The sequence below is a fragment of the Hippoglossus stenolepis genome, chromosome 3 (assembly GCF_022539355.2).
Source record: "Hippoglossus stenolepis isolate QCI-W04-F060 chromosome 3, HSTE1.2, whole genome shotgun sequence".
Taxonomy (NCBI): domain Eukaryota; kingdom Metazoa; phylum Chordata; class Actinopteri; order Pleuronectiformes; family Pleuronectidae; genus Hippoglossus; species Hippoglossus stenolepis.
This window is the reverse complement of record NC_061485.1, coordinates 12,884,064-12,906,277: the sequence shown is the minus strand read 5'-3', so window position 1 is coordinate 12,906,277 and position 22,214 is coordinate 12,884,064. Positions and strand designations below refer to the sequence as shown.

The 22,214-nt window shown below is 43.0% G+C and overlaps 1 protein-coding gene across 3 annotated transcripts in view; it reads right to left on the bottom strand.

Moving 5' to 3' along the window:
* cacna2d2a (calcium channel, voltage-dependent, alpha 2/delta subunit 2a) overlaps positions 1–22,214 on the bottom strand; it is a 147,741-nt gene that overhangs the window by 55,128 nt on the left and 70,399 nt on the right. For 2 of the 3 annotated variants that reach the window (XM_035151978.2, XM_035151979.2), the window contains exons 5-6: positions 5,548–5,592; positions 641–779 (exon numbers count right to left, since the gene is read on the bottom strand). In XM_035151978.2, coding sequence (XP_035007869.1) covers positions 641–779; positions 5,548–5,592 — 184 coding nt within the window. The remainder of the gene's footprint in view (positions 1–640; positions 780–5,547; positions 5,593–22,214) is intronic. The other variant, XM_035151980.2, reaches the window with a different exon arrangement.

Sequence of the window (22,214 nt, the reverse complement as noted above, 5' to 3'; positions counted from 1 at the left end):
GTGAAGTACACCCTGGACTGGTCACCAGTCCAACACAGGGCCGACGTGCAGAGACAGAGCTACACTTCTTCACACAATGCAGAAAACTGAGGAATATAAAGAGAGGAATTCTTCCTCAAATCTGAACAAATGTATACAAAGGGATAAATGACCCTTCATTCTGGTGCGGAAAAGAAGGAATGTGCTAAATATGTGATGACCTGTCACAACAACAGACACCAATGGGACACAGAAATCTGTAAATATTTATTATAACATCATCAACCATTTGTATTTTTTCTATTTTGTTCTTAATAACGATTGTTGTTGTGTTTGTTGATATGATTCTTTGATTGTCTTCCATAATGAGCTTTGGCATCACATGTAAATGTCAAGCCAATAAAGATTACTGAACTGCATTGAATAGAGACAAACAACAGTCACTCCAATTAACCTAGGCTGCAGGTCTTTGGACTGTGGGTGGAAATTGGAGAAAACCAAGGCAGACACAAGGAAAACATGCAAACTCCACACAGAAAGGCCCTGGTCGGCCGTAAGGTTCAAACCCGGAAACTTCTTTCTGTGAGGAATTTCTTTAGCCGATGTAAAGTCACTCACTCACCAGAACAATAATTAAGAGAAAGTATTGTTATGTACTTACAGCCTTTGTATATGTCTGTAGGAATCTGGACCGCACTGGAGGAGTAGTTGACCTTGTTTTTGAAGTTTGGATCGTCCACAAACTCCAGCTCCAAAGAAGACGTGCTATCCAGCAGGCTCTCCTCTTCTCCGTCCTCTGCCTGCATGCACACACAAACACATGCGCACACACACACGCACACACACATATATCTGAGTGAGCAAACAAATACAAGTGGATAGAAAAACAAGGGAAACATGCAAATATGGTACCATCTCTTTGTGGCTTTATAGCCTCCATCTGTGGCTCTGGTACACATGATGAATCTGATCTTACTTTCTAGTGCACATATAAGCTGCTTTCAGACGTGCACCTAACTCAAGACTTTTTCCTGAAGTTTTCCAGAGGGGCTGTATATATATTGATAAAATGTCAGAGTTGGCCAATGCGAGAATACAAAATTCACAGCGAGCGAGTGGGTGTGTCGATGACATTTCTAAATCGTGACTAAACAGAAAAAAATGCAAATATCTCACATACCATACACACACACAAACGAAAACACATGATTTCTACAGCTGAATTCATAGGCCGTGTTCTACGCAGGCTCCACCCCTCACCTTCTGGTTCTGGACATTTTCCTGTTGTCGTGAACCTGCATAATATCCTGCTGCATTATTCATATGTGAAAGGCAAACTCCGTACCAAATTTGAAGGACATTTTCTAGAGTTTGTTTATAAAAAGGGCTAAAATCACACAGCCTTCAGGTACTGTTAAGCATATAAATATCAATTAATGTGACTTTTCTCTGCCTTTAGGATCCGGCGCTTCTATCTCCTCCCTCTCATCAGAGAACAGCATTAAGTATCAGAGCAGACACCAAGCAGAGAGAGTCATTAGTACCCGAGATGACTTATCACAGACACACGAGGTGCCGGGCAAATTAACCCCAACAATAACTAGCAACCAACACCACTTAATCACTGTTTAGTCTCCCATCCGTCTGAATGATAACGTCTTTCCTAACGCTGTCTCCTCTCTCTCGCCTGCGCCTCTTAAAACAAAACAAAAAAAGAGACGCTCCAAAGCTAAATCTGAATAGAAACGTGTTGGCTCCTGTTCATCTTCTCATTCGTGGCGTTGTACACGACGAGAAAGCCTGACATACATATTGCATTGGGAAAAGTGTCAGATATCAAAGAAAGCCAGAAGATAAAAAAAAAGGCAAAACTGACATTTAAGCTTTTTATCTAGATAAGTTATCAATAGAGTACAATCTGTGCCTGTTCCCACAGGAGGAACTGATTGTGGGATGTGGAGGGAAAAAAAATGGCAGCGAGATAGAACGTCCCTCTCCGGCTGAGTTTATTAACTTATTCTTGATCTTGCTCACTGAAAACCCTGTTAGATACGTTCTAAGAAAGCAGCACGTAGCCCAACTGAGCAGGTCACGTCTACGACATCAAGATTCAAATATTAAAGCATACGATGTGGAGCCATGGAGGGATCTTTGTGAAATAAAGACGATTTAACTAATGTGCGCTCATGCACCGAGCTCTTTGGTACAGCGCCGTGGAGAAGTAGCCCTCAGCACAGTGAGGCGCCATGCCTCGATCATTCTCCCTTCATTAGTCATCCTTCATCAGCCTTCACTTATTGGATATTTGTAAAACAAAAACTCATATCTCTGGTCATTCCGCAAGCGCTCCGGCTGCTGCAAAACAAATTTGACTTTAAAATACAGCTTGTGAGTTTCATTTAAATAGAGTGGCATTGGTTAACTGGATCTGACGTGTTATAAACTATTTGGGTTTTTTGTTGGTGTTGTTTTTTTTTGGGGGATTAAATCAAAACCCCATGTCCATGGCATAAACTGATTGATGGGCCAACTCTAATTGACTATTAAAATGCAATTACAAGCTGTCGGTGGGACGAGCCGGGGGATAGTTGTGCTTAAGGTCCTGTTGAAAGTCAACATAAGAAACATTTCAGTGCTGTGATGGAGACCAGTTCATGAAATGGATGTGAAACATGTCAGGACGGATGAATATGTCCTGAGTGGATACACCTGACATTCAACACATGGATTATTATGCTTGATTCATTTCGTGTATTTTATATACTTTCACTGTTTTGAACCTATGTTAAATGTCATTGTTGAAAGCCCTGTTTACAAAACAATGTATTATTATTATTATTATCATTTTTATTCATCATCAAATTAAATGTTTGGTAAAAGCAGTTATTAATTTCTCTTAGTCTTAAATCTGAGAGCATTTTAGAAATAAAGGACATATATATCGTTCTAACTAAAAGTTTAAAAACAACCAGGGCAAAGATTTAAAAAAAGAATGACTGTTAATGTGCAGCTATTCAAAATAATGGTTAATTTTAGCATTAACTGTAGAACAAAAAGACTGAGGGGTGCGTTTGTGAGAGTTCATCTGACGGATCATTAACATGAGGTAAGATCTTGTCTGACAACAAATAAAGTAAATGTGTGGCCATCAGTTGACTAACGTTGTAAGTGTTGTGCTCTGATCTCCTGTTCTAATTCAATAAGGATGTTTTAAGTTGAAAGAAAAGAGGGAAGGATCAAAGCAGGACTCAAGATGTAGAGGAGTAAAATGCACTGTTGAATACAAATACTTTAGTCACGGATGAACAGAGCTTCCGATCCTTGAATTAAAGTTTAGTGCAGATTTGTTGACACACTTTTGCGACTGACTACCTATTAACATTAAACCTGATTAGTTTACGGATGCCGTTTTTTTTCACCAGCACTAACTGTAAGGTTGAGGTGTTTGTTTATCACTCAGTCTGACACTAATTCTGTCAATGTCGGGCAGGGAGGAGTTATTTTTTTTTTTTCTTTCTTTCTTCAGAAGAGCCCAATCATAATTAACCAAGGCAGCATCTAATTAGGAGCGGAATAAATCCACACAGGAAAGACTGATTGGTTCATTTTCTTCAACCATCCACCACCTGTTTTGCTCAATTCATTACCCAATTTGTTAATTTTATCTCCCCCCGTTCTCGAGGTTTAATTAAAGGCTGAAGAGGCCAGAGATGACATTTTGAAGATTCTCCCGCTCCCGCCTTCAGCCGACCAGGGCTAACCTGAAACCTGCCGTTTGTGAGCCTGTGTGTGTGTAGTACGTGTGTGTGTGTGTAGTATGTGTGTGTGTGTGTAGTACGTGTGTGTGTGTGTAGTATGTGTGTGTGTGTGTACGCGCAATTGATCGAGTGCAAGAAAGACCAAGAGAAAAATGCAGCTCTTGTAACCAACATAATATTACATAAACAGTTGCTTTTGACGGATTTAATTTAAAATATTCCTCAAAAGAAAAACAGAAAATTTGTCAAGTAAAGTAAATTAGTGCCTAAGGATATGATTAAGAACATTTTTCTGCCAGGGTATAAAAGTATTGCAGTGAAAGTGGGATGATGTAAACTAAAAACAGAATTTGCTTTGCATATCGCAGAATGCTTTCTCTGTTATAATCGTTTATGGGGGCTGATTTTATACATGCATTTTTATCTGCAGTAAATAAGACTTGAAAGTGACTGTATAGTTCTACTTTAGTAAAACTGGGCAGTGGAGAGGTAAGGAATTACAAATAAAAGTTAAGTATGTGTGTGTAATAATGGGATATGATAATACATGCATTCGTGTAAACCTAAAAGCGAAGGTGGATATCAGACATGCTTTGGCACATTTTGACTTTTAAATGATCACATTACACTTTCATATCGAAGGTACAGTGACAAGTGGAGAAATTAACAGGGTTTAGAGAACAGGATAATGAACAGAGGAGACAGGGCTCGGATAAGAGAGTCTACCAGTCACTTACCTTTAGTGAAACTGAATTCTCATCATATCTTTCTAATAGTACAGCGTTTTCACTCCGGCGGTGGAGACTTAATTGAAAAAGGTCATCATGGGAGGAATCAAGATTCAGCAAGAGGAGTAGCTAGTGGGCGGCTGTTGGGATTGCAGGGATGAGGAATGACCCCCGCGTGACCTTCACTGCCGTCTTTGGGTGGTGGTGGGGCTGCTAAAGTGGGGGGGGTCAGGGGGCGTGTCACTGGCTCGGCCTCAGTGTGCCATGTTAATGATGACCGATGTTCTCCAATTAGATGTGCTGACAGGCCCTAAAGCGCTGTGTCATTAATCACAGGAGTGGTGTGCACAAAGAGAAAATCACACCATGATTTATTGCTCGTGCGCCTTCCTTTCTCACTCTCTTCTCCTCTCTATCTCACTCTCTTCCCATCTTCTGGCGCTTTGGTGATCTACGGGAGGGGGATTCTCGCACTCCTCCATGAAACTTAATCAATCAGCGGGCCGGGGCTGTGAGTGGGACGTGTCCTGAGGAGGAACTAAAGGTGGCAGCCAGCCTGGAGGAAGTGCCACCGCTGCCTTGCATGTCTTCTGTGGAGGAAGCTGCATCACTCAGCCCGCAGGCCTCGCTCTGAATGCCATTTATACTCTTCAGTATGATTGACATGCGTGGCAGGGATTGTGTTCTGGTATATAAATGCGTGATGTGGCTTGTGTATTGTGTAAGGGGTTCTTGAAGGGCACAGAGGTCTGCAGCTGACGTGGTTAGGGTCCGGGGTGAGGAGAGAGATTACTCTGGAAGTTGGACTGGGGGAGGGCAGCTGAAGTCACTGTCACATGCACGTCGGCCTCGCTCCTGCTCTGTCAGACCAACTCACCATAAAGCAGTGTCACCTCACTAACACACACAGACAGCCCAGGGGTCTGTGACCGGAGGCGGGAGAGGGGGGCATCAACATCGCAGGGGCCATGGGGGAGAGGGTGGGGTTGCTGGTAGAGGGTGGCAGGGGTGGGAAGTGAGGGGGATTCGAGGGTTTGAGGCAGGCAGGCGGGGGAGCGGGAAGCAGTCCGTACTGTACTCACATAGTCTGAATCCGCTTTGGAATCGTAGTATGAAATGGCATTCTCCTGTGCAGAAAAGAAAAGTGAAAAGACAGATGATGAGAGAAGATATAGCAGTGCCGACAACAGCCCCCGACTCTTCGCGGTGGTGAGCGAGAGAGTCGTGGTTATATTCCATCACACTGTTCAGCATGAGAATATAATCAGCATCACAGAACACAGGAGGAGTAGTGTGATGTGGAATGACAGTCATGAAAAGGCGAGCAGATAGCTGCAGAGATATTGAAGGATGTAACACATCTGGGAGATGCTATTGTTAATAAGATGCAATGTAGTATGGGGCACATGTTCGCACTTGTGTTGAGAACACCGGAGGAACATTGTCATATGTTGTGGGGGAAATGTCAGTTTGTGTGGTGCCGCGTGGTATGAGCTCAGATGTGTATGGAGAGAGAAGAATAAACTCAAAATATTCCTCTCTCTGGGAGTCTTATCAGCCTCAGCTGGCTGCGCTCTGAGTCTGGGCAAACAGCTCTCACAGGAGGAGCCAAGCAGAAAGAGGAAAATAATGTGAATTCATGCCATTGTGTTACCTTATTTTGCTCTAATTACCAACTAAACTTTCCAGTCAGCAGCTGAAGCCCCTCAGCACCAAGCTCCCGGCCTTTACCCCAAGCAGGACCCCTATAGTCGGGCTGCCAGCCTGCCGTCCTCATCTCCTTTAAACCGCTGTCCTTATCTCCCGCAGAAGCAGGTGTGAGGGCGGGCAGGGGCTGCATGGTGCGAGCGAGCGGCGTCTGTGGGGCCTGCCTCATTATCATGAGAGAGGCTGGCTGAAGATGCACTCTCAAGGGCACCACAGTGACTGACTTGCCCTCACTGGAAGAACTGTGGTCATGGTCTAATGAGGGAGAACAACAGACGGAGGAAGAGAGACTCCTCTGTACCGGTACAGTAAATGTTACAACTCTGACTCACTCACTTTCTCTGTCGCTACTTTGTCTCTTTCTTGCATTCGCCATCTTTCTCCCTCAGCCACAAACACACACATTGCACTTGTGTTACTTTTACAGAAACACACACACACACACACACACACACACATACAAACACACACACCTACAATACATGCACATGTATTTTCTGTCTGTCAGCCCTCATCTTCCCCGCAGTCCCCCTTCGGCATGAGCCCGGGTTCTTGGCCGGCCTCCAGCGCTAATCAGACAATTAGTCATCAACTCAGCTCAGTCCCCAACAACTCACCGAGGAATCAAAGTATGATCAAAACTCACACTGACACCCACGATGGGGCACACCAGTCTGCATGGACGCAGATCGTGTCCCTGGGAAACGAGAGTGGACGAGACAGAGGAGGAGCACGATCTGCCTCCTCAGCAACCCCCGAAACATCTCCTCAACTTACCAGCACTCCCTCTCTCCCTCCCCCGGCTCCACACGAGGGATCAGGAGTGAGGAGGGAAAGGAAAGGAGGTGAGTGGCGGGATCACGGCGGATCATTCTGGGAGTGCATTTGGGCTAAGTCAGGGAGTTAGCATGGAGGCTGAGGTCAGGGCGATATGAAGGGATGAATTGAGAGGAGAGAGATGGGTGGTGTTGGAGGGTGGTGGGTGCAGTGGGGGGGAAAGAGCTGCCAGAGCTAAAAATAGCCCCTGCCTCTGCAGAGAGAGAAGAGGAAGAGAGAGGGAGAGGGAAAGAGAGAGAGAGAGACTTAGGCAAAGCAACAGTGTTGTTGTGTCTGCCAGCAGGATTGATCTGGAGCCCAGTCCTGCTTAGACTGGTCCCTCGCTTCTAAAGAGTTTACCCTCACTACTGCAGCATTACAACTCATTATTCAGGACTGTTTCCTGTAAATAAACACTCAGTTCCTTACACCCAGGGGACACTGTCCAGCAGCTTTACTCCAACAAATAATACACAAGAAATATTGCACACATTGCTGGAGAGACTTCAGTATGTGGTCCAACAGCGCTTTGTAGAAACTTCATCACTGCATTGTTATTTTGTACATTTCCCTAATTGCAAACAATACCATAGATAAAAGCCTGAATATATACATGGAGATTTCCCCATTGCGGGACTAATAAAGGACTTCTTAATCTTAATCATAAAAATATGCATTCATGTACAGGCTCCTACACTGGGCATAAGGGCTCATTGGATGGTTGGATGTACATAAAAAATAACGTGAATCATATGTGACAGCCTTAGCAGTGAAGAAAATTACGAAAAATTAAGAAAAATTACACCAATTCAACATATATATTAAATTTGGGACAGATGTGTGTATAGATAATAACGTAAAAAGGTTACAAAGTGCCTCACAAAATCCAAGGCAAAAAACGAATGAACTAAAATAAAAGGTACTCAATTCTGTTCAATTTTAAGCGCTAAATCATAACATAATAAGGTCAAGACCTTAAAATCTAGAGAAACCCAACAGTTCCCACAATGAGCAGCACTGTGTGTGACTGTGTTATCCATCCATCCATCCATTATATATACTGCTTATCCTTCTGAGGGTCGCAGGGAGGCCGGAGCCAATCCCAGCTGACATTGGGCGAGAAGCAGGTTACGTCCCGAGCACGTCCCCAGCAATGTGTTATACAGCACCATCATAAAACAGAAAATGAGTTCACGTGTTTTAGAAAAAAACGTTGTGTATGTCTCCAGTAGAGTTTAACATCGCTTTTTACCCAGCAGCCCCTTTCTAAGACATTTTATGTTGCTTTCTTCCTTTTATTGGCCACATCTGTACTGTGTGTTTGCACAGCTGGACAGCCATGTTTGTCGGCAAACACATAATTAAACACTTATCACTGCAGCCACATTAAAGTGAGTATACGCCATTTATCATATATATAAATGCTGATTGTAAATGGCTAATAGCAGGGCGGTAATGTCCTATGTAGATCTGCTATAATTCGATTGGGCACGGCAATTATGTGAGTGCAGTGTAAAATAATCATCTCTTTGTAAACACTACCGCTTCCACTCAGTTAATAAACAATTTGTACTTGAACTTGTGGGTCTAAAGTTGCTGCCTTTGCAATATAATGAAAATTAAACCGATAAACATAATTACATGAGCACAAGTGTAACAACAATTGTACTAATTAACGCAACAACCTCCAACCACACAATCTGACAAGCAAACACACACACACACATACACACACACAGAAGAGGTGGCTCCATGTGGATGAGTCCTAGGCCACCATGACCCTGTGAGCAGCCCCCGGGGCAGCATGGCCATCTGCTGCGGCTGGTCACAGGCCTCCACGGGCTCAGGGTCAGGGTTAAACACATGTCTGATACAACACCAAGCCAGAAATCCCCACCCTCGTCTCTCTGCAGGCCCCGTGCATCCCGCCGGTGCATAGACACAAACACAGATCAGCCACAACTTTAAAACGACTGAGAGGTGAATGGAATTATATTGATTATCTCATTACATGGGCACCTGTCGATAGGTGAGATAAATTAGGCAATGAACGTGTAGGAAGCAGGACGAATGAGCAGTGTAAAGATGTTAACCTATTTGACGAGGGCCCAATTGTGATGGCGAGACGACTAAGTCGGAGCTTACTGGGTGTTCCTGGTGGTTGGAACCTACCAAAAGTGGTTCTTCTTGATGCTGAGTAGAATAGAATGCTGTCAACACCGAAAGCACTTGCAATAAGTAGTCGGGCGTCAGAATTGGATCGTGCAGCAGTGGAAGGAAGTGGCCTGGTCTGACGAGTAAAGTTTTCATCTACATCAGCGATAAGTAACCTTTTCCCCATTAAGTTCCATTTCAATTTTTTTAACAGTCCTGCAAGGGTCATACTAAAGATCACACCAACCTTTCTATTGTAATGGTCGGAACTCCTGTTTGACGAGGCATCTGATATCAGAATGATGATGATGATGCTACTCGCAGCTATTTTTCAAGGTTCGAGCCGGTCAATCTCAAACAAATCCATTTCTTTCCTCAGGCTCGGAATTCAACAATTTTTACCATGTCGAGCCCAGAAAAATGAGTTGGGTGTTATGTTGTTTCATAGAAGGCCACAGAGATAAAATTGCTCTTCAATATCCTGTGCCACATCAATAATCCACCCTGAGACGACTGGTCAAGGCATGGAAACTGACACAACTATTTTTTTGTCCCGTTCTTTTTTTTTGACACTTCACAAATTCTCCTTCTGAATGAGGTTTCAGATTCTCAGCTGGTAACTTGCTCAACACAAAACTCGTCTGTATCTCTCAGAATGTGATCTTGTAGAAGCCGCTTGTTGGGCAACACACTCTGCTGAGGAGTGTAAGTTTAACCCGAGCGCTTTTGTCTTCGCAACTAATCCAGTTCAGCTGCATGTTCACAGCTGTAATCTCGGCACACTGGCTTGTCTTTTACCGTCATGTCATTTGTCTGTAAAAACGCAACAATCCACATCTTTGACCTTTTCTTGCTTGTCGGCAATGACACTGATGACTTTGTGTGTGTTTCGTTCACCTTGACCATGACCTGAGCCAAAAGAGGACGCCCTAAAAGACATGTTAGGGTTATGTGTCTTTTACCTGGGGAAGAGATTATCTGCTGGGAAATCCTGCGGCTGAATGTTTTGACATTGTTGAATCAGACCAAGAACACCAATTCATGCTAACGTATTCCCTGATGGCAGTGGCCTCTTTCAGCAGGATAAAGCCCCCATGCTACACTGCCAGTCCACACCGGCCTGGTGGGCTTCGGTGACACAAGGGGGACCGACACAATATTCAGCATGTGTTTCAAATGTTGTGTTTGATCAATGTATAATACATAACCCCGTGGATACAGATACCAATATTCGGTAAGTATACACTATATACAGAGAGAGTGTGCGTAGAGAGCCGTGGGTACACGCTCACACAACAGACGCACACACAGAAACACACAGTCTGAGAAATTCCCACTGACACAAAGTGCTATCAGTAAATTAAATCTATCATGCTGAGTGGACCAACAAATTCCAAACAGGAGACAAACACTGAGGTCAGGTGATGATCTCCAGCCCCTCCCTTACATCAATCATCCTGCGCTCATCTCCTCCACTCCCTCCCTCCTCTCCTCACCCTTATCTCGATCTGCTTCCTCTCTCCTCCTCGCCCCCCCCGCCCCGTCTTATCTTCATCTCCCCCAATCTCTCTATCCTCAACGCCAGCCTCCCCTCGCCAATTTCAGATTTCAGCAAAAGCAACAGCGCGTAGGTTAGATGCCTACTGTTGCCATAGAAACCGCCCCTCTGCTCTAGATTACAATGTGACTTTGTCTCCTTGCCAGGGCTACAATGTCTGCTCGCTTTAAGTCTGACCAGATACAGGCCTGCTGATCTTTTGTTCGTCTGTCAGTCCGTCGAACTATGAAGACGTTCTCCTGCCAGCGTGTTTCACGTCATTGGGACGTGCTGCATGTTATTTCAGGGTCGTCTTTTGCTGTGGTAGCAAACATTTTAACTTTCTAACTCTTCTTTGGGAGGTCAAAGCGTATAAAGCCCAAAATGATATGTGAAGATGGATGACAGTAAAACAGAGGATTGAAAAACGGCTGGTAAATACCAAACTCTGTCGTATGTAGGGGTACATGTTATGATCGATTGTGGTCGCAGGAACTAAATGTTTGGAATTGGAATCTGTGAGCTCTCTCGATGGGTCGGCTGCGACGGGTTGACATTTGAGTGTGAGACAAGTGCTCCATCATGGGTGGGGACAGATTAGAGTCATATTCATATCTCCTCTGGACACCTGCTAATGATTTTATAATTACAGAGCACACTCGGTGCCTGTGCCGTACCCTAGGGTGTGCACACAAGCATGGAGGAACACACACACACACACACAAACAAACACACCGTCTTCCACACACCCTCTCTCTCCTGGCCCCGATAGTCTAGCAATCATTCCCAGCACCAGTTTCCCTAATGGAAGCTGACATTATATCAAACACAATAAAGGATTTCATTCACTGCTCTTCATTAACCCACGTACAACAGCCCATAAGGTGTATACACACACACACACACACACACACACACACACACACACACACACACACACACACACAATGAAGAAAGAAAATCTAAACAATGTAATTTGGCTGCAGATGAGAAGTGCTTATTTAAAGTAGTAAACCTGTTACGGAGCTATATACATTTTAACTCCTTTCCTTATCTCCCACACTCCAGTCGCTCCTCCTGTCTCTGCCCATCTTTCCTTCCATCTCTCTATTTCCACGGCGTACTCCAGATGCTATGATCGCAAGACATTCAAACTAGATAAACACCAGGCCTTATTAGCTGCTGAGACCTGTCCCATTACTGGAGGAATGCAATCTTCCAGGCTGAGCACATACGGTGACTCCAGTGCAAATACACACACAAAACACACACAGTTGCATTAAGTAATAAATGACTGACTTCCAATTTCTTCTGCACACTGAAATGCAAAGGAGACATATAGACAAGGGCATTTATGCTAATAGGAGCGACGTAAGAATGAAAATTACAAAAACACAATGAGAAACTAATTTGTTCGGCTCACTTCCTTTCGTTTATGAGACCCACGGATTCGTGCAAGGGTGAAAAGGTGAGCTCGTGAAATATGGTTTTCAAGCAGAGGTAAATTAATCATAGACATGTAGGAAAATCTAAGAACCCTTGTTGAAGCACTTTGATCTTGAACTGCAGAGGTTGCCTGTGAATTAAATATGAAAACTGGTTCTTTGGTCGTGCGGTTTGGATTAAAGGAATGTTAAATCAATTACTGGGGCAGGTATAATGCTTATTCACAGAACTGTAAAAAAAAAAAAAAACATATGAGAATAAGGGCATGTTTTCAAAACTGTCCGCTTGTTGGTTGGTTGGTTTATATGCTTGTTTGTAAACAAGTTTACGCAAATAAAAAACCCTATGAATTTCAACGAGACTTAGAAGAAGGATGCTGTATACACTAGGGAAAGAAAATCAAGGGACAGATCCAGGACTAATATCTATGAGTGTATGCAATTTGGTGTGAATCCAAACCAAATCTGGATTTAGTGAATTTAAACGTGGTTTCATAAGGGGCTGTTGGGCCTTGGCGGAGGTATGCGCTCTACTGAGGGCCTACACTGGTATTCACTTCTTCTGTGAGTGGTCATAATGTTTCAACTCACCAGTGTATATTTTGGAAACTTTGGGGTGCTGTCAAATTGTATTGTGATTTATTGGCAGAGGTGTTACTCCAATTAAATCAGTTGTTAGTTAATTAAACCCCTCTCTAAATAATGAAACTATAACATCAATCAAGTCCTGTTTTATACTTCAGCAGTTTTAGTTTAGGCAAATATTGACACAGCAAGCACTTGATTATCTAAGCACATAAATTTGTTACAGGAGCAATAGAAATCCAACAAAGATTACAAGGTTATTGGTGAAGCTAAAAAAAAATAATTATGTACCTAACAAATTAAAACTTTTTTTAACAATGAAAGAGTATCTAAGTTGATGCAGTTGATTCTTGGAAAGCTTAATATATATATATATATATATATATATATATTACAGATTTAATGGCCAATGTGTCCTGTGTCAAACCCTGAGAAGGTATTTGTTTCACTGTCACATCACTTAACAAATGAAGCCTAATTATAGTTCTTCTTGAGCAGGCCTCCTATGTTGCATGCACAGGCTAAACCCGCTCATTCTCTCTTTTCATCCAATCACAATCTGACACACTCAGTACAGTGATCAATGAGTGACCCACCCTCACACTACACCACCGTGTCATCTTAATTTCAAACCGTCCAACCAGAAGCCCTTCATGAGACGACCCAACTTCATGCTGCATCTCTCATCACAACCACCAGTGTACAGGAACACTTCCATTGCATTCTACTTCCTGCTGGGGTCCAAGCACCAAAGTCCTATTCCTCTGTTCACTGTACATTTTCAATACATTTGAATTAGTCTCCCTTGTTTGAAATAAATGCAGATGTGTTGTTTGAGGTTTTGTCTGTTGTCTTAACCACTGAGGGTTACAACAAAAAAAGCCCTATTTATAATGTCAAGTCAATAGAGAGTCAACCAGCAAACTGGAAACTAAACTGTTGGCCTGGAAGAAAGCGAGAGCGAGGGAGGGAGCTCAGCGAGCTATTGAGCGAGAGTGAAACTCAGATAAAGGAGTGCATGACGGAGGCCTTGGGCGGGGCTGCCTCCCTCTCCCTCGCTCTCTCATTGGCATGCTCCGCATCCCCAGGCTTTTAAGCGATTAGGGAGCTGCTGAGACCATGGCGTCCAAGCATAGCTCCATGCAGATGTTCATTTGTATGCCAATAAACAAATGTGCCCCCAGATTAAAGCTCCAATACACAGTGCAAATTCAGCAAAGTGAATGACATTCTCCATGCACATCTCATCAATGTCTTGCTCCTCTTCAGACAGAGCGCCATGAACTCCTGTGAACTGCACACTCACTTCAAAGACTCTCGCTCAGATAGGCGGCAAACCACCAGATAGACGGAGCGAGGGAGGAGAGAAACGGGGCGAACAATTGAGGATGGGAGAAGTCTAAATTAAAAATACATAATTTGAAAAATATTAAGGTTACACACTCCATGGTTTAATTTCATGCCCCCAATTTCGCCCCATGAATCTGCAATTTCTGCGCTTTAAATCTTTCTTTGTAAACATCCTGCAGGTCACAGAATCCCATTTTTCCTCTTCTGTGCCGTCTCTTTCTTTCAGAGCCCGACACTTCCCCTTGGTAAAAAGCAGTTAAATCAGTCTGTGGATATTCCAGGCCTGCGATAAGGAGAGGGGGCTTTGTCCTCCTGCACTCTGGGTAATGCCGCTCTCCATTGTTGGCTGACAGGGCCCCATTGAGGAGCAGGTTTTAACACTGATAGCATCACCACAATGCATGGACACAGTGCCAGATAAAAAGCCTATCCAACATGACACACGCATGCCAACACCTCCCAAACAAGCACTCAATCTGATCATCAGGGAGGAAGCAGGGAAGAGGCGCTGTAACACCAAATAAAGACAAATAAGATAAACAGGTCATGGCGATATTAATGCCATCATTGGATTCCAGGGGAATTTGATAAGGCAAATAGCCTTTTTACAGCATTCATAGCCGGGAATACCAAATCAGTGTGAACCTCCCTGTCCAATCACGCTGCAGCTTGACACTCCAGGTTTCCTTGGGAGGGCTTTTCATTTTGCCGATCTTTTTCAGCCATTTTACCATCGTAAGTCCTCAGAGTCCTGAAGTCGCCATCCCCTCAGTCAGGGCCTGACTGAGAGTGGCCAATCAACAATCAACCCCGGACAAAAGAAACCTGTTATTTCCGAGCCCGTAATCATTTCCATCAGATGCCTTGCTGTCCCTCACGATGATTTGCAGATTCAAATGACAAAGGGGGGCCTACTTTTAGTTATCTGCAGACAGCGGCCAAGGACGACAGGGACAGAATACAGCGAGCAATAAAACACGAAAAACCCAAACAAGCGTCTCTGCTTAAAGGCTGCAGAGCCGCACCTTGTGCATCATCCCCAGAGACAAACCTCTGACAGGGAATGTGTGGTTCTCTGGCAGACAATTCAATCGAGACAAATTAAAATAAATAAGACAGTGTAGGACTGCAGATGTCAACTATGTTTAAAATGAACTGATTTATGCTATAAAAAATATTTAAAATTGTAATACTTATCTTGAGAAAATATACATTATTTACTTCATAATAAGGGTTAGGGTATTTTAATGAAAATATTTGTGCTTTTCTTTTCTTGATCCTGCTCGGACCAGAGGGAAAAGAGGCATCAGCTTTAGCCTTTAAAATAACATTTCATGGGTGTTAGCCATGTGTTGAAATGGGAAAATCCAGGTCTGCAGTGTGGCTCGCTGGATTTCTCTCACTATTGATTCCCATCTCCTGTGAGGCAGGAGAATCGATCAGTGGGATTTAGACATGGGGGGCCTCCCTCTCAGGCCCCCCACTCCCCCCCGGTAAGCACGCTGCATTACAGTCGGCCAAACTCTTGCCGACTGAAGCCTTACAGACACACCTGAACTTTTCTGTCTCTCTGCACCGTCTGTCTCGATACCTGCTCCTGTACTTCACTGCTTCCTCTATTCTAAGTCATGTTCGACTTTGCCAGTGCCCCCTGACTCGAGCATGAGTTTTTGAGAGGCCTCTCTTGAAGCAGCAGAGAAACATTATGAGATGACATGCGGGAAAAAAAACCATAGGAGAGGTAGAGAGAGAAGAGTCAAAGGAAATGGAGGGGAAAAAAAGAAAGAAAAGGACGTTTCTACCTCGGAGAGAACCACTTATACAAATTACAGCGAGCTGCAATCAAGGAGCTGAAATTACCAAACTGTTGGTCACCACAGCAACAACGAGCCTGATCAAAGCTGCGAGCGGCGCAGCAGTGAAGTGAGGGATGGCACCGTGCAGGAGGGGAGACGACTGGCAGATGGATGCAGATGAGGAGAGAGGAGCTGCAGTCCAAATGGGAATTTAAGGTGAAGTTTGTATCGACCATAATACAAACCGATCAATTGGCTAACACGGCTTCATCCACAGAAACGTACCCACCACAAGTCACCTTCCTCTCGTTGGTGTGTGTGTGTGTGTGTGTGTGTGTGTGTGTGTGTGTGTGTGTGTGTGTGTGTGTGTGTGTGTGTGTGTGTGTGTGTGTGTGTGTTTTAGCATCTGCTCGGCCCAACCTCATCAGATACATTTTATGGGGAGGGGACTCTGCTAAATTGTGCACTGTGTAGGAATTTCTCTCCACACACACACGCACCCCCCCTCCTCATTTCTATCCCTTCCAGTGGCGAGCAGATGGAAGTCCGTTCCATGGCTCAGGATTCAGTGATAACACTGTTTATGAGTTCCATTACGTGCTCGGCAGGCTGCGAGCGCTCTGTCTCAGCGCAGCCATAAGGTAGTAAAAAGAAAAAAACTGCTCACAATGAAAATAGATGCAGTTTATTTGTGATTAGACAATGTGGCTATGCTTATCAGTGTTTGGGAATGAAAAGGCACTGTGCATTTATAAAGAAGTCACATAGCTAAGCCCCCTCCCCTCCCACTCTCAGACCCCGGGTATGGAAACCCTTTTGAGTTTTAATGGTTGTTTTGCTGACACGAGAAAAAAATCTTTCTTTTAAAAAAATAATAAATGGTGCATCTCAGGAAAGTCAGCAGAGGAAGAAATCATCACCATGGTCAGTAGATTAAATAGAAAACCGGTACCAATCCTAGTTTGGCAATTATTGCTCGAGGAATATTCTCCTACAGGTTCAGCATAAATGTTGTTAGTAAAAAGCAATAAAAAAAATTCTGAATTCCACGAATATTTGCAAACACAGGCTATAATGGCTGCGTTTGCACTAATGGTGTAATGCACCCTGGTTGGATGAAAATCTAGGGTTCGACAACATTTCTAAAAGGCAAAGAAATATGAGAAATAACAGGATATTAACATGTTGAGAGAAAGTGAGGCCTCCCTTTATGTCTATTTTGATCTGAATTCGAATCTGTGCATGTCAACCCCCATAAAACTAATGTATTCTGTGGCTAATGGGGCTGAAGGCTGGTCTGAGCGTTGCAACAATGATTTTCACTCATTTCCTCTGAAGGGCCAATTATCTCAATAGAGGCCTTATGAAAGGAGCCGAACTTGGTCAAGTGAACGGACGACTCCCGCCCCAGCCACTTGAAGATATAAATAACAATTCTTCATTAAAATGTCAAAAAGCACCCAGACCAATGTAATTTATTCCGTTGACCTGTGAACTTGGAGCTATCCAAAATGTTTCCTACACTGTTCAAACCAAGAGAAATCCCCAATTTTATTTTTGTCACCTTTTAATTGCGTCACGTCTGCTTTACCTGCGACTTTGCCCGTTTCTGCTATAACTTCCTGGGACAGTTAGCCAGTGGTCTTTTGTATTGGTCACTTGCAACAGATCACAATTTTTCATTGCTGTTAGCTCCTCATCAATAAACATGATTGGTGCGTCAGGTAGATTTTCATCAAGACAACAACTCACACTGCTTCACGGTGTCATCAGACTATATCTTTTGTTATGTTTCGCCTTTAGCGAGGGACCATTAGTGATTTAAGGGCTGTGAATGCATCTGAAATGTCAACTAAACGTACATACCATTGAGCTTCTATGGTAAAATGTACAGAATCTAATTCAAAGCATTTCAGAGAAGATAATGCACGATGGTAAATGCAATTACTGAAAGGGCGAACACTGTATGAATATTTTGTGTAGGTATTAGAAAGACACAGATGAACATACATGTGCAGAGAGCAGGAGGGCACACGAATAGCATTGTGTTATGAGAGTGGGTAGCTGAGAGGAGCCGAAGAGAGAAACAGGCCGAGTGAGGAGACGAGAAAGAAGAGGAGAGATTGTGTTGTCCTATGATGAAAGGCTTGATTGATTAGAGAGTGATGATTGCAGTAAATGGCCTGGAAGATGGCTCCATCTCTGTTTCCCGTCCTTTTTTTCCCCCCTCCTCCATCTCTTATACCTTCTTCTCTCACTCACTTGCTTTCTCACTTACACCTCTTCTCCCTCTCCGTGCCTCTGCTTTGTCACCCCCTCCCTTCTCCCTGGTTTCATCATGGCAACCCATCAACAGAGTGGCTCTCTCTCCCCCTAATGGCACAGCTATTAGCACTAATGCATTTCAAACGTACAGCAGCTGCCACATCACAATCTGATGGAAAGTACACGTCTTCCTCCAATCTACACAATCTCTGTTCTTTTTTCTTCTTTTTTTTACGTCCAATCTCTGTTCCAACGTGTTGCACTTTGTGTCAACTGTCACTGGTCATTAATGTGTGATGAGAGGTGAGTGGTTAAACAACTGATTGATAATAAAAATGCCGCTGTTAATATTTCATTAGTAAATTGTCATTGATATTATTGACTATTTTGTAAAGTTTGCATAATTTGGTTTCGGGGTGAGGAAACAAATGAGACTGACAAAACGTGTTGATGAAAATATGGAGAACTGAAACTGACAAAATTAAAAATAAAAACATAAACACATGAATGCAGTTTGGTGATGGAAAATGCTATTAATCTATTTCTACATTTATGTTTTCATCTATTTGTTTAAACAGATATTATCGAGTCATTTATTCATTGGTTTTTAATTGTGCCACTTTAGGTCCACCATACAGATGCTGTGGTAATCCACTCATTGCTTAATTATTGGATCAATATGTGCTAAAGATATGAAAATAAATCTTTAAACTTGCAATGACTTTAGTTTTAGTCAGTATAGTGAACTATCCAGCAGTTAAACAGTTGCCCAATTCCACATCCAACGAACACAAGGCACCATTAGTATTTATTGCTGGTTGTGTTACAGGCCACCTGCAAAATTACGTCCAACACCTGCTCTGCTCCTACCTCTGTTTTCACTAACTCCTGAGGGAAATGACTGCTCTTGAGCTGTTGAATGGTTCCCTATGTTCACCAGCTAGTTTTCAGGGGTTTTGACTGTGCTGAACAGAGTGAGGAACAAAAACAGAAACATTGTAGGATGGAAAACCAGAACATTGAGTTGAAAGTAGCTGTTTCAGATAATAAAAAAATATTGCACGCTACACCGAATATAACTGATTGGATGAATAATGTGTGGAAGCAGTAGCTGTTATGTAATTGTCAGGATTTAGTTTGTACCGTCCTTGTGAAAAGATTTGTTAACCGTAGGCTCACTACAGTATTACAAACTAGTAAACCCTCAGCATTAGTCACACTCACTAAACCCACACACATGCATGACCTGAGCTAAACTAGGTCAAGCTCACCATTTATCAAACATTCACATTGCATGCAGAGACATAGAAGAAGCACCTTTTATTTCGTTTTTAAAAGGTCCTGCAAAATGGCAACCCGCACTGATCCATGAGATTTATAAGGACTCATGGATTTTTTGATAACTAAAAATTAGTTTTAATATCATGTATCTGAGATGACATTACAGGTGTCACCATGCCATTTAGCTGGATTTATATTAGAAATATCTACAATAATTACTAAAAATATTTATCTTAGATAACAAATTACATTTTAGCAACCCAAACTGCTTATTCGTCATCAAATTGTAATGAATCACGTTAAAGCTTCCCACGCACAATAAGCTGGTTCCAGCTGGATATATCACAAGTGGCATGTGGTGCATGAATCGTATTTGGTTTAGTTTTCTCCTCAAAACTCGACCACAAAATATTTTCTAACAAACCAGGCACACACAGCAAGCCTCTCTCTCTCTCTCTCTATATATATATATATATGTAACAGCTTTAATGCAATGAAATAAAGGTGATATCCACAAAAACAAATGGCAGCTGCTTCGGTCTGAGAACTTATATAACAGAACTTTGACTTCAGCTCTATAGCCTCTGTTTCGACAGGTAGGTTTTGGTCAGTAACTAAGGTAACATGATTGTAAGCCTTTTTTAAAAATTAGATCATCTCAACTATGCCGGAACTCAGAAGTTGACTGTTAAATCTATTAGTGGAAGAGTTGAGACCTTGGTTTAATGAGTTTTTTATTGACTTTTATTGACGTCTTTTTCTAATTGTAATTCTCCTTCTAAAGGTGATCAGATATTAGTTAACATATATTACTTAATTACTATAGCCTGCTCTTTTCTAGACACTACATTTTTAAAGGTCAGTCTGCATGACTGCATTCAATCTTCAAAAGGGACAAATATAATAACTTTTCAGCTTCAAGCTTCAATCAATCAGTAAAATAAATCCAATGACTGGCTCAATACTACCGATTGTTACCTTTGACATTAGATCAGTGACTGTTGAGCCAAACTGGACTTTATAACAGTCAGTGTAGCTTACAATATTTAACAATTAACACTATTTTTAACTGGTACATAGCCAGGTAAAATACCATCTGGAGAGATGTGCTTTGAGTTTCTATATGGCAAAGCAACATTTAAATCCACTAATTTTATATTATATATTTAAATTGCATGCAGAGACATAAGAAGCATATATATATATATATATATATATACACATAGAAAGTAACTGTAGGACCCAGAATTGTTTCAGGAAAAAAATTTAAATGAGTTTAATGCTGATGCTATCTAGAGAGGTTTATTAGCGCTCTGCTCTCTAGCTGCCAATTTTCACTTTACAAAACAAAAAGACTTCTGATATTTGGCTGTGAAGTTGCAGCTTCTTCCTCGGCCCTGAGAGAATTGCAAAGCGACGCTGAAATGACTGCGTTGCCTTGGGAGGACTCTCTTGCCAACACGACGCTTGAGTGTCACACGGGGACGGGCACCTGACCTTGAGAAATCAGCGGCAATCCAACACTTTAATGTCTATTTCACACACCATTTCATTGCAATGGATTTAAAGCCCCGAACGACCATCACAACAGTTGTTACAATCAACATTTTGACATCCATAATGTCCGGCAGTCGGGATGGTCAGAAAACTGGCACTGCGGTTCGACCGGGAAACAGGCTTGAGTGTGTGTGTGTGTGTGTGTGTGTGTGTGTGTGTGTGTGTGAGGCAGAGAGAGAGAGAAAACGAGTGAGGTCTTCCCATTGCTACAGTAACAGCTGTGATGGCAGCCGCTAAGAGGAACAGGCGTGTCATTCAGTTTCTATGATGTCACCAGTTTGGCGAGGCAAGCAGATGGGTTGGGCCAGGTACAGAACCCGCCGTTAATAAACACATACAAATAAATGCCCACTCGCCGACAAACACCGACAACCACATTATGCTTTTCCAGCCAGAGCACTCTCACACACACACACACACACACAAATTCTATCAAAACACACTGTCTCTCATGCATAAACACCTTTTCTATTAATTTGACAGACTTCTCTTTAAGATGCAACGCATTTCTCCTAATTTGCCCAAAGAGCATGCAGCCCTAATCTAATTAGAGTGTCAGTCAGTGTTCACCCAAAGAGAAATTAGGAAAGCACAAAATCCTCAAACAGGGAACATCTTCTTGTAAGAATGTGGCGTAGCTACCACCTCTACCCCTCCCCTCCTGCGTTTTAAATGGTTTCCCAGCCCCCCCTGCTGAGATTCATTACCTGGCCTAATAATAAAGGCAAATGAAATCAGCTCCAATGCATTATTAATTGAGGGGCACCATTTGCAGCGTTGCAATAGTTTCATATGTTCCAACTGTTTTCATGCCTGATTAAAGGCACATACAGATAAAGGAACATGATATGTGAATGTGATGGAGGGTGGGAGTGAGGGCAGTGGCTGGATGGACGGAGAGGTGTAATCACGGGTGGCGTGAAGGAGAAAGAGCTGAAACTGAGAGATAGGTGTGGTGATGGGTGGATTAAAGAGAGTGCCGGCTTTACCACTCGAGAAGGTATTGATGCCTCATTGGATGCAGCCACGAACAGGTTTGCTGTGTGTGGTCACTGTGACCCACGCTCCATGTCCTGCATGGCTACGCATCCGATCGAGGTGCATCAGAGCCGGGCAGGAAGAGGCAGGCGTCAACCCACCTCGTGGCTAAGACGAAGGGACAGCCGCACTGCAGCTCCCTCCCCCCCCGGGCCAGCAGGCAGGGAGGGGTGCAGCCCAGCCACCCCAAGACTACAGCTTCAGAGTGTAAGCAACCA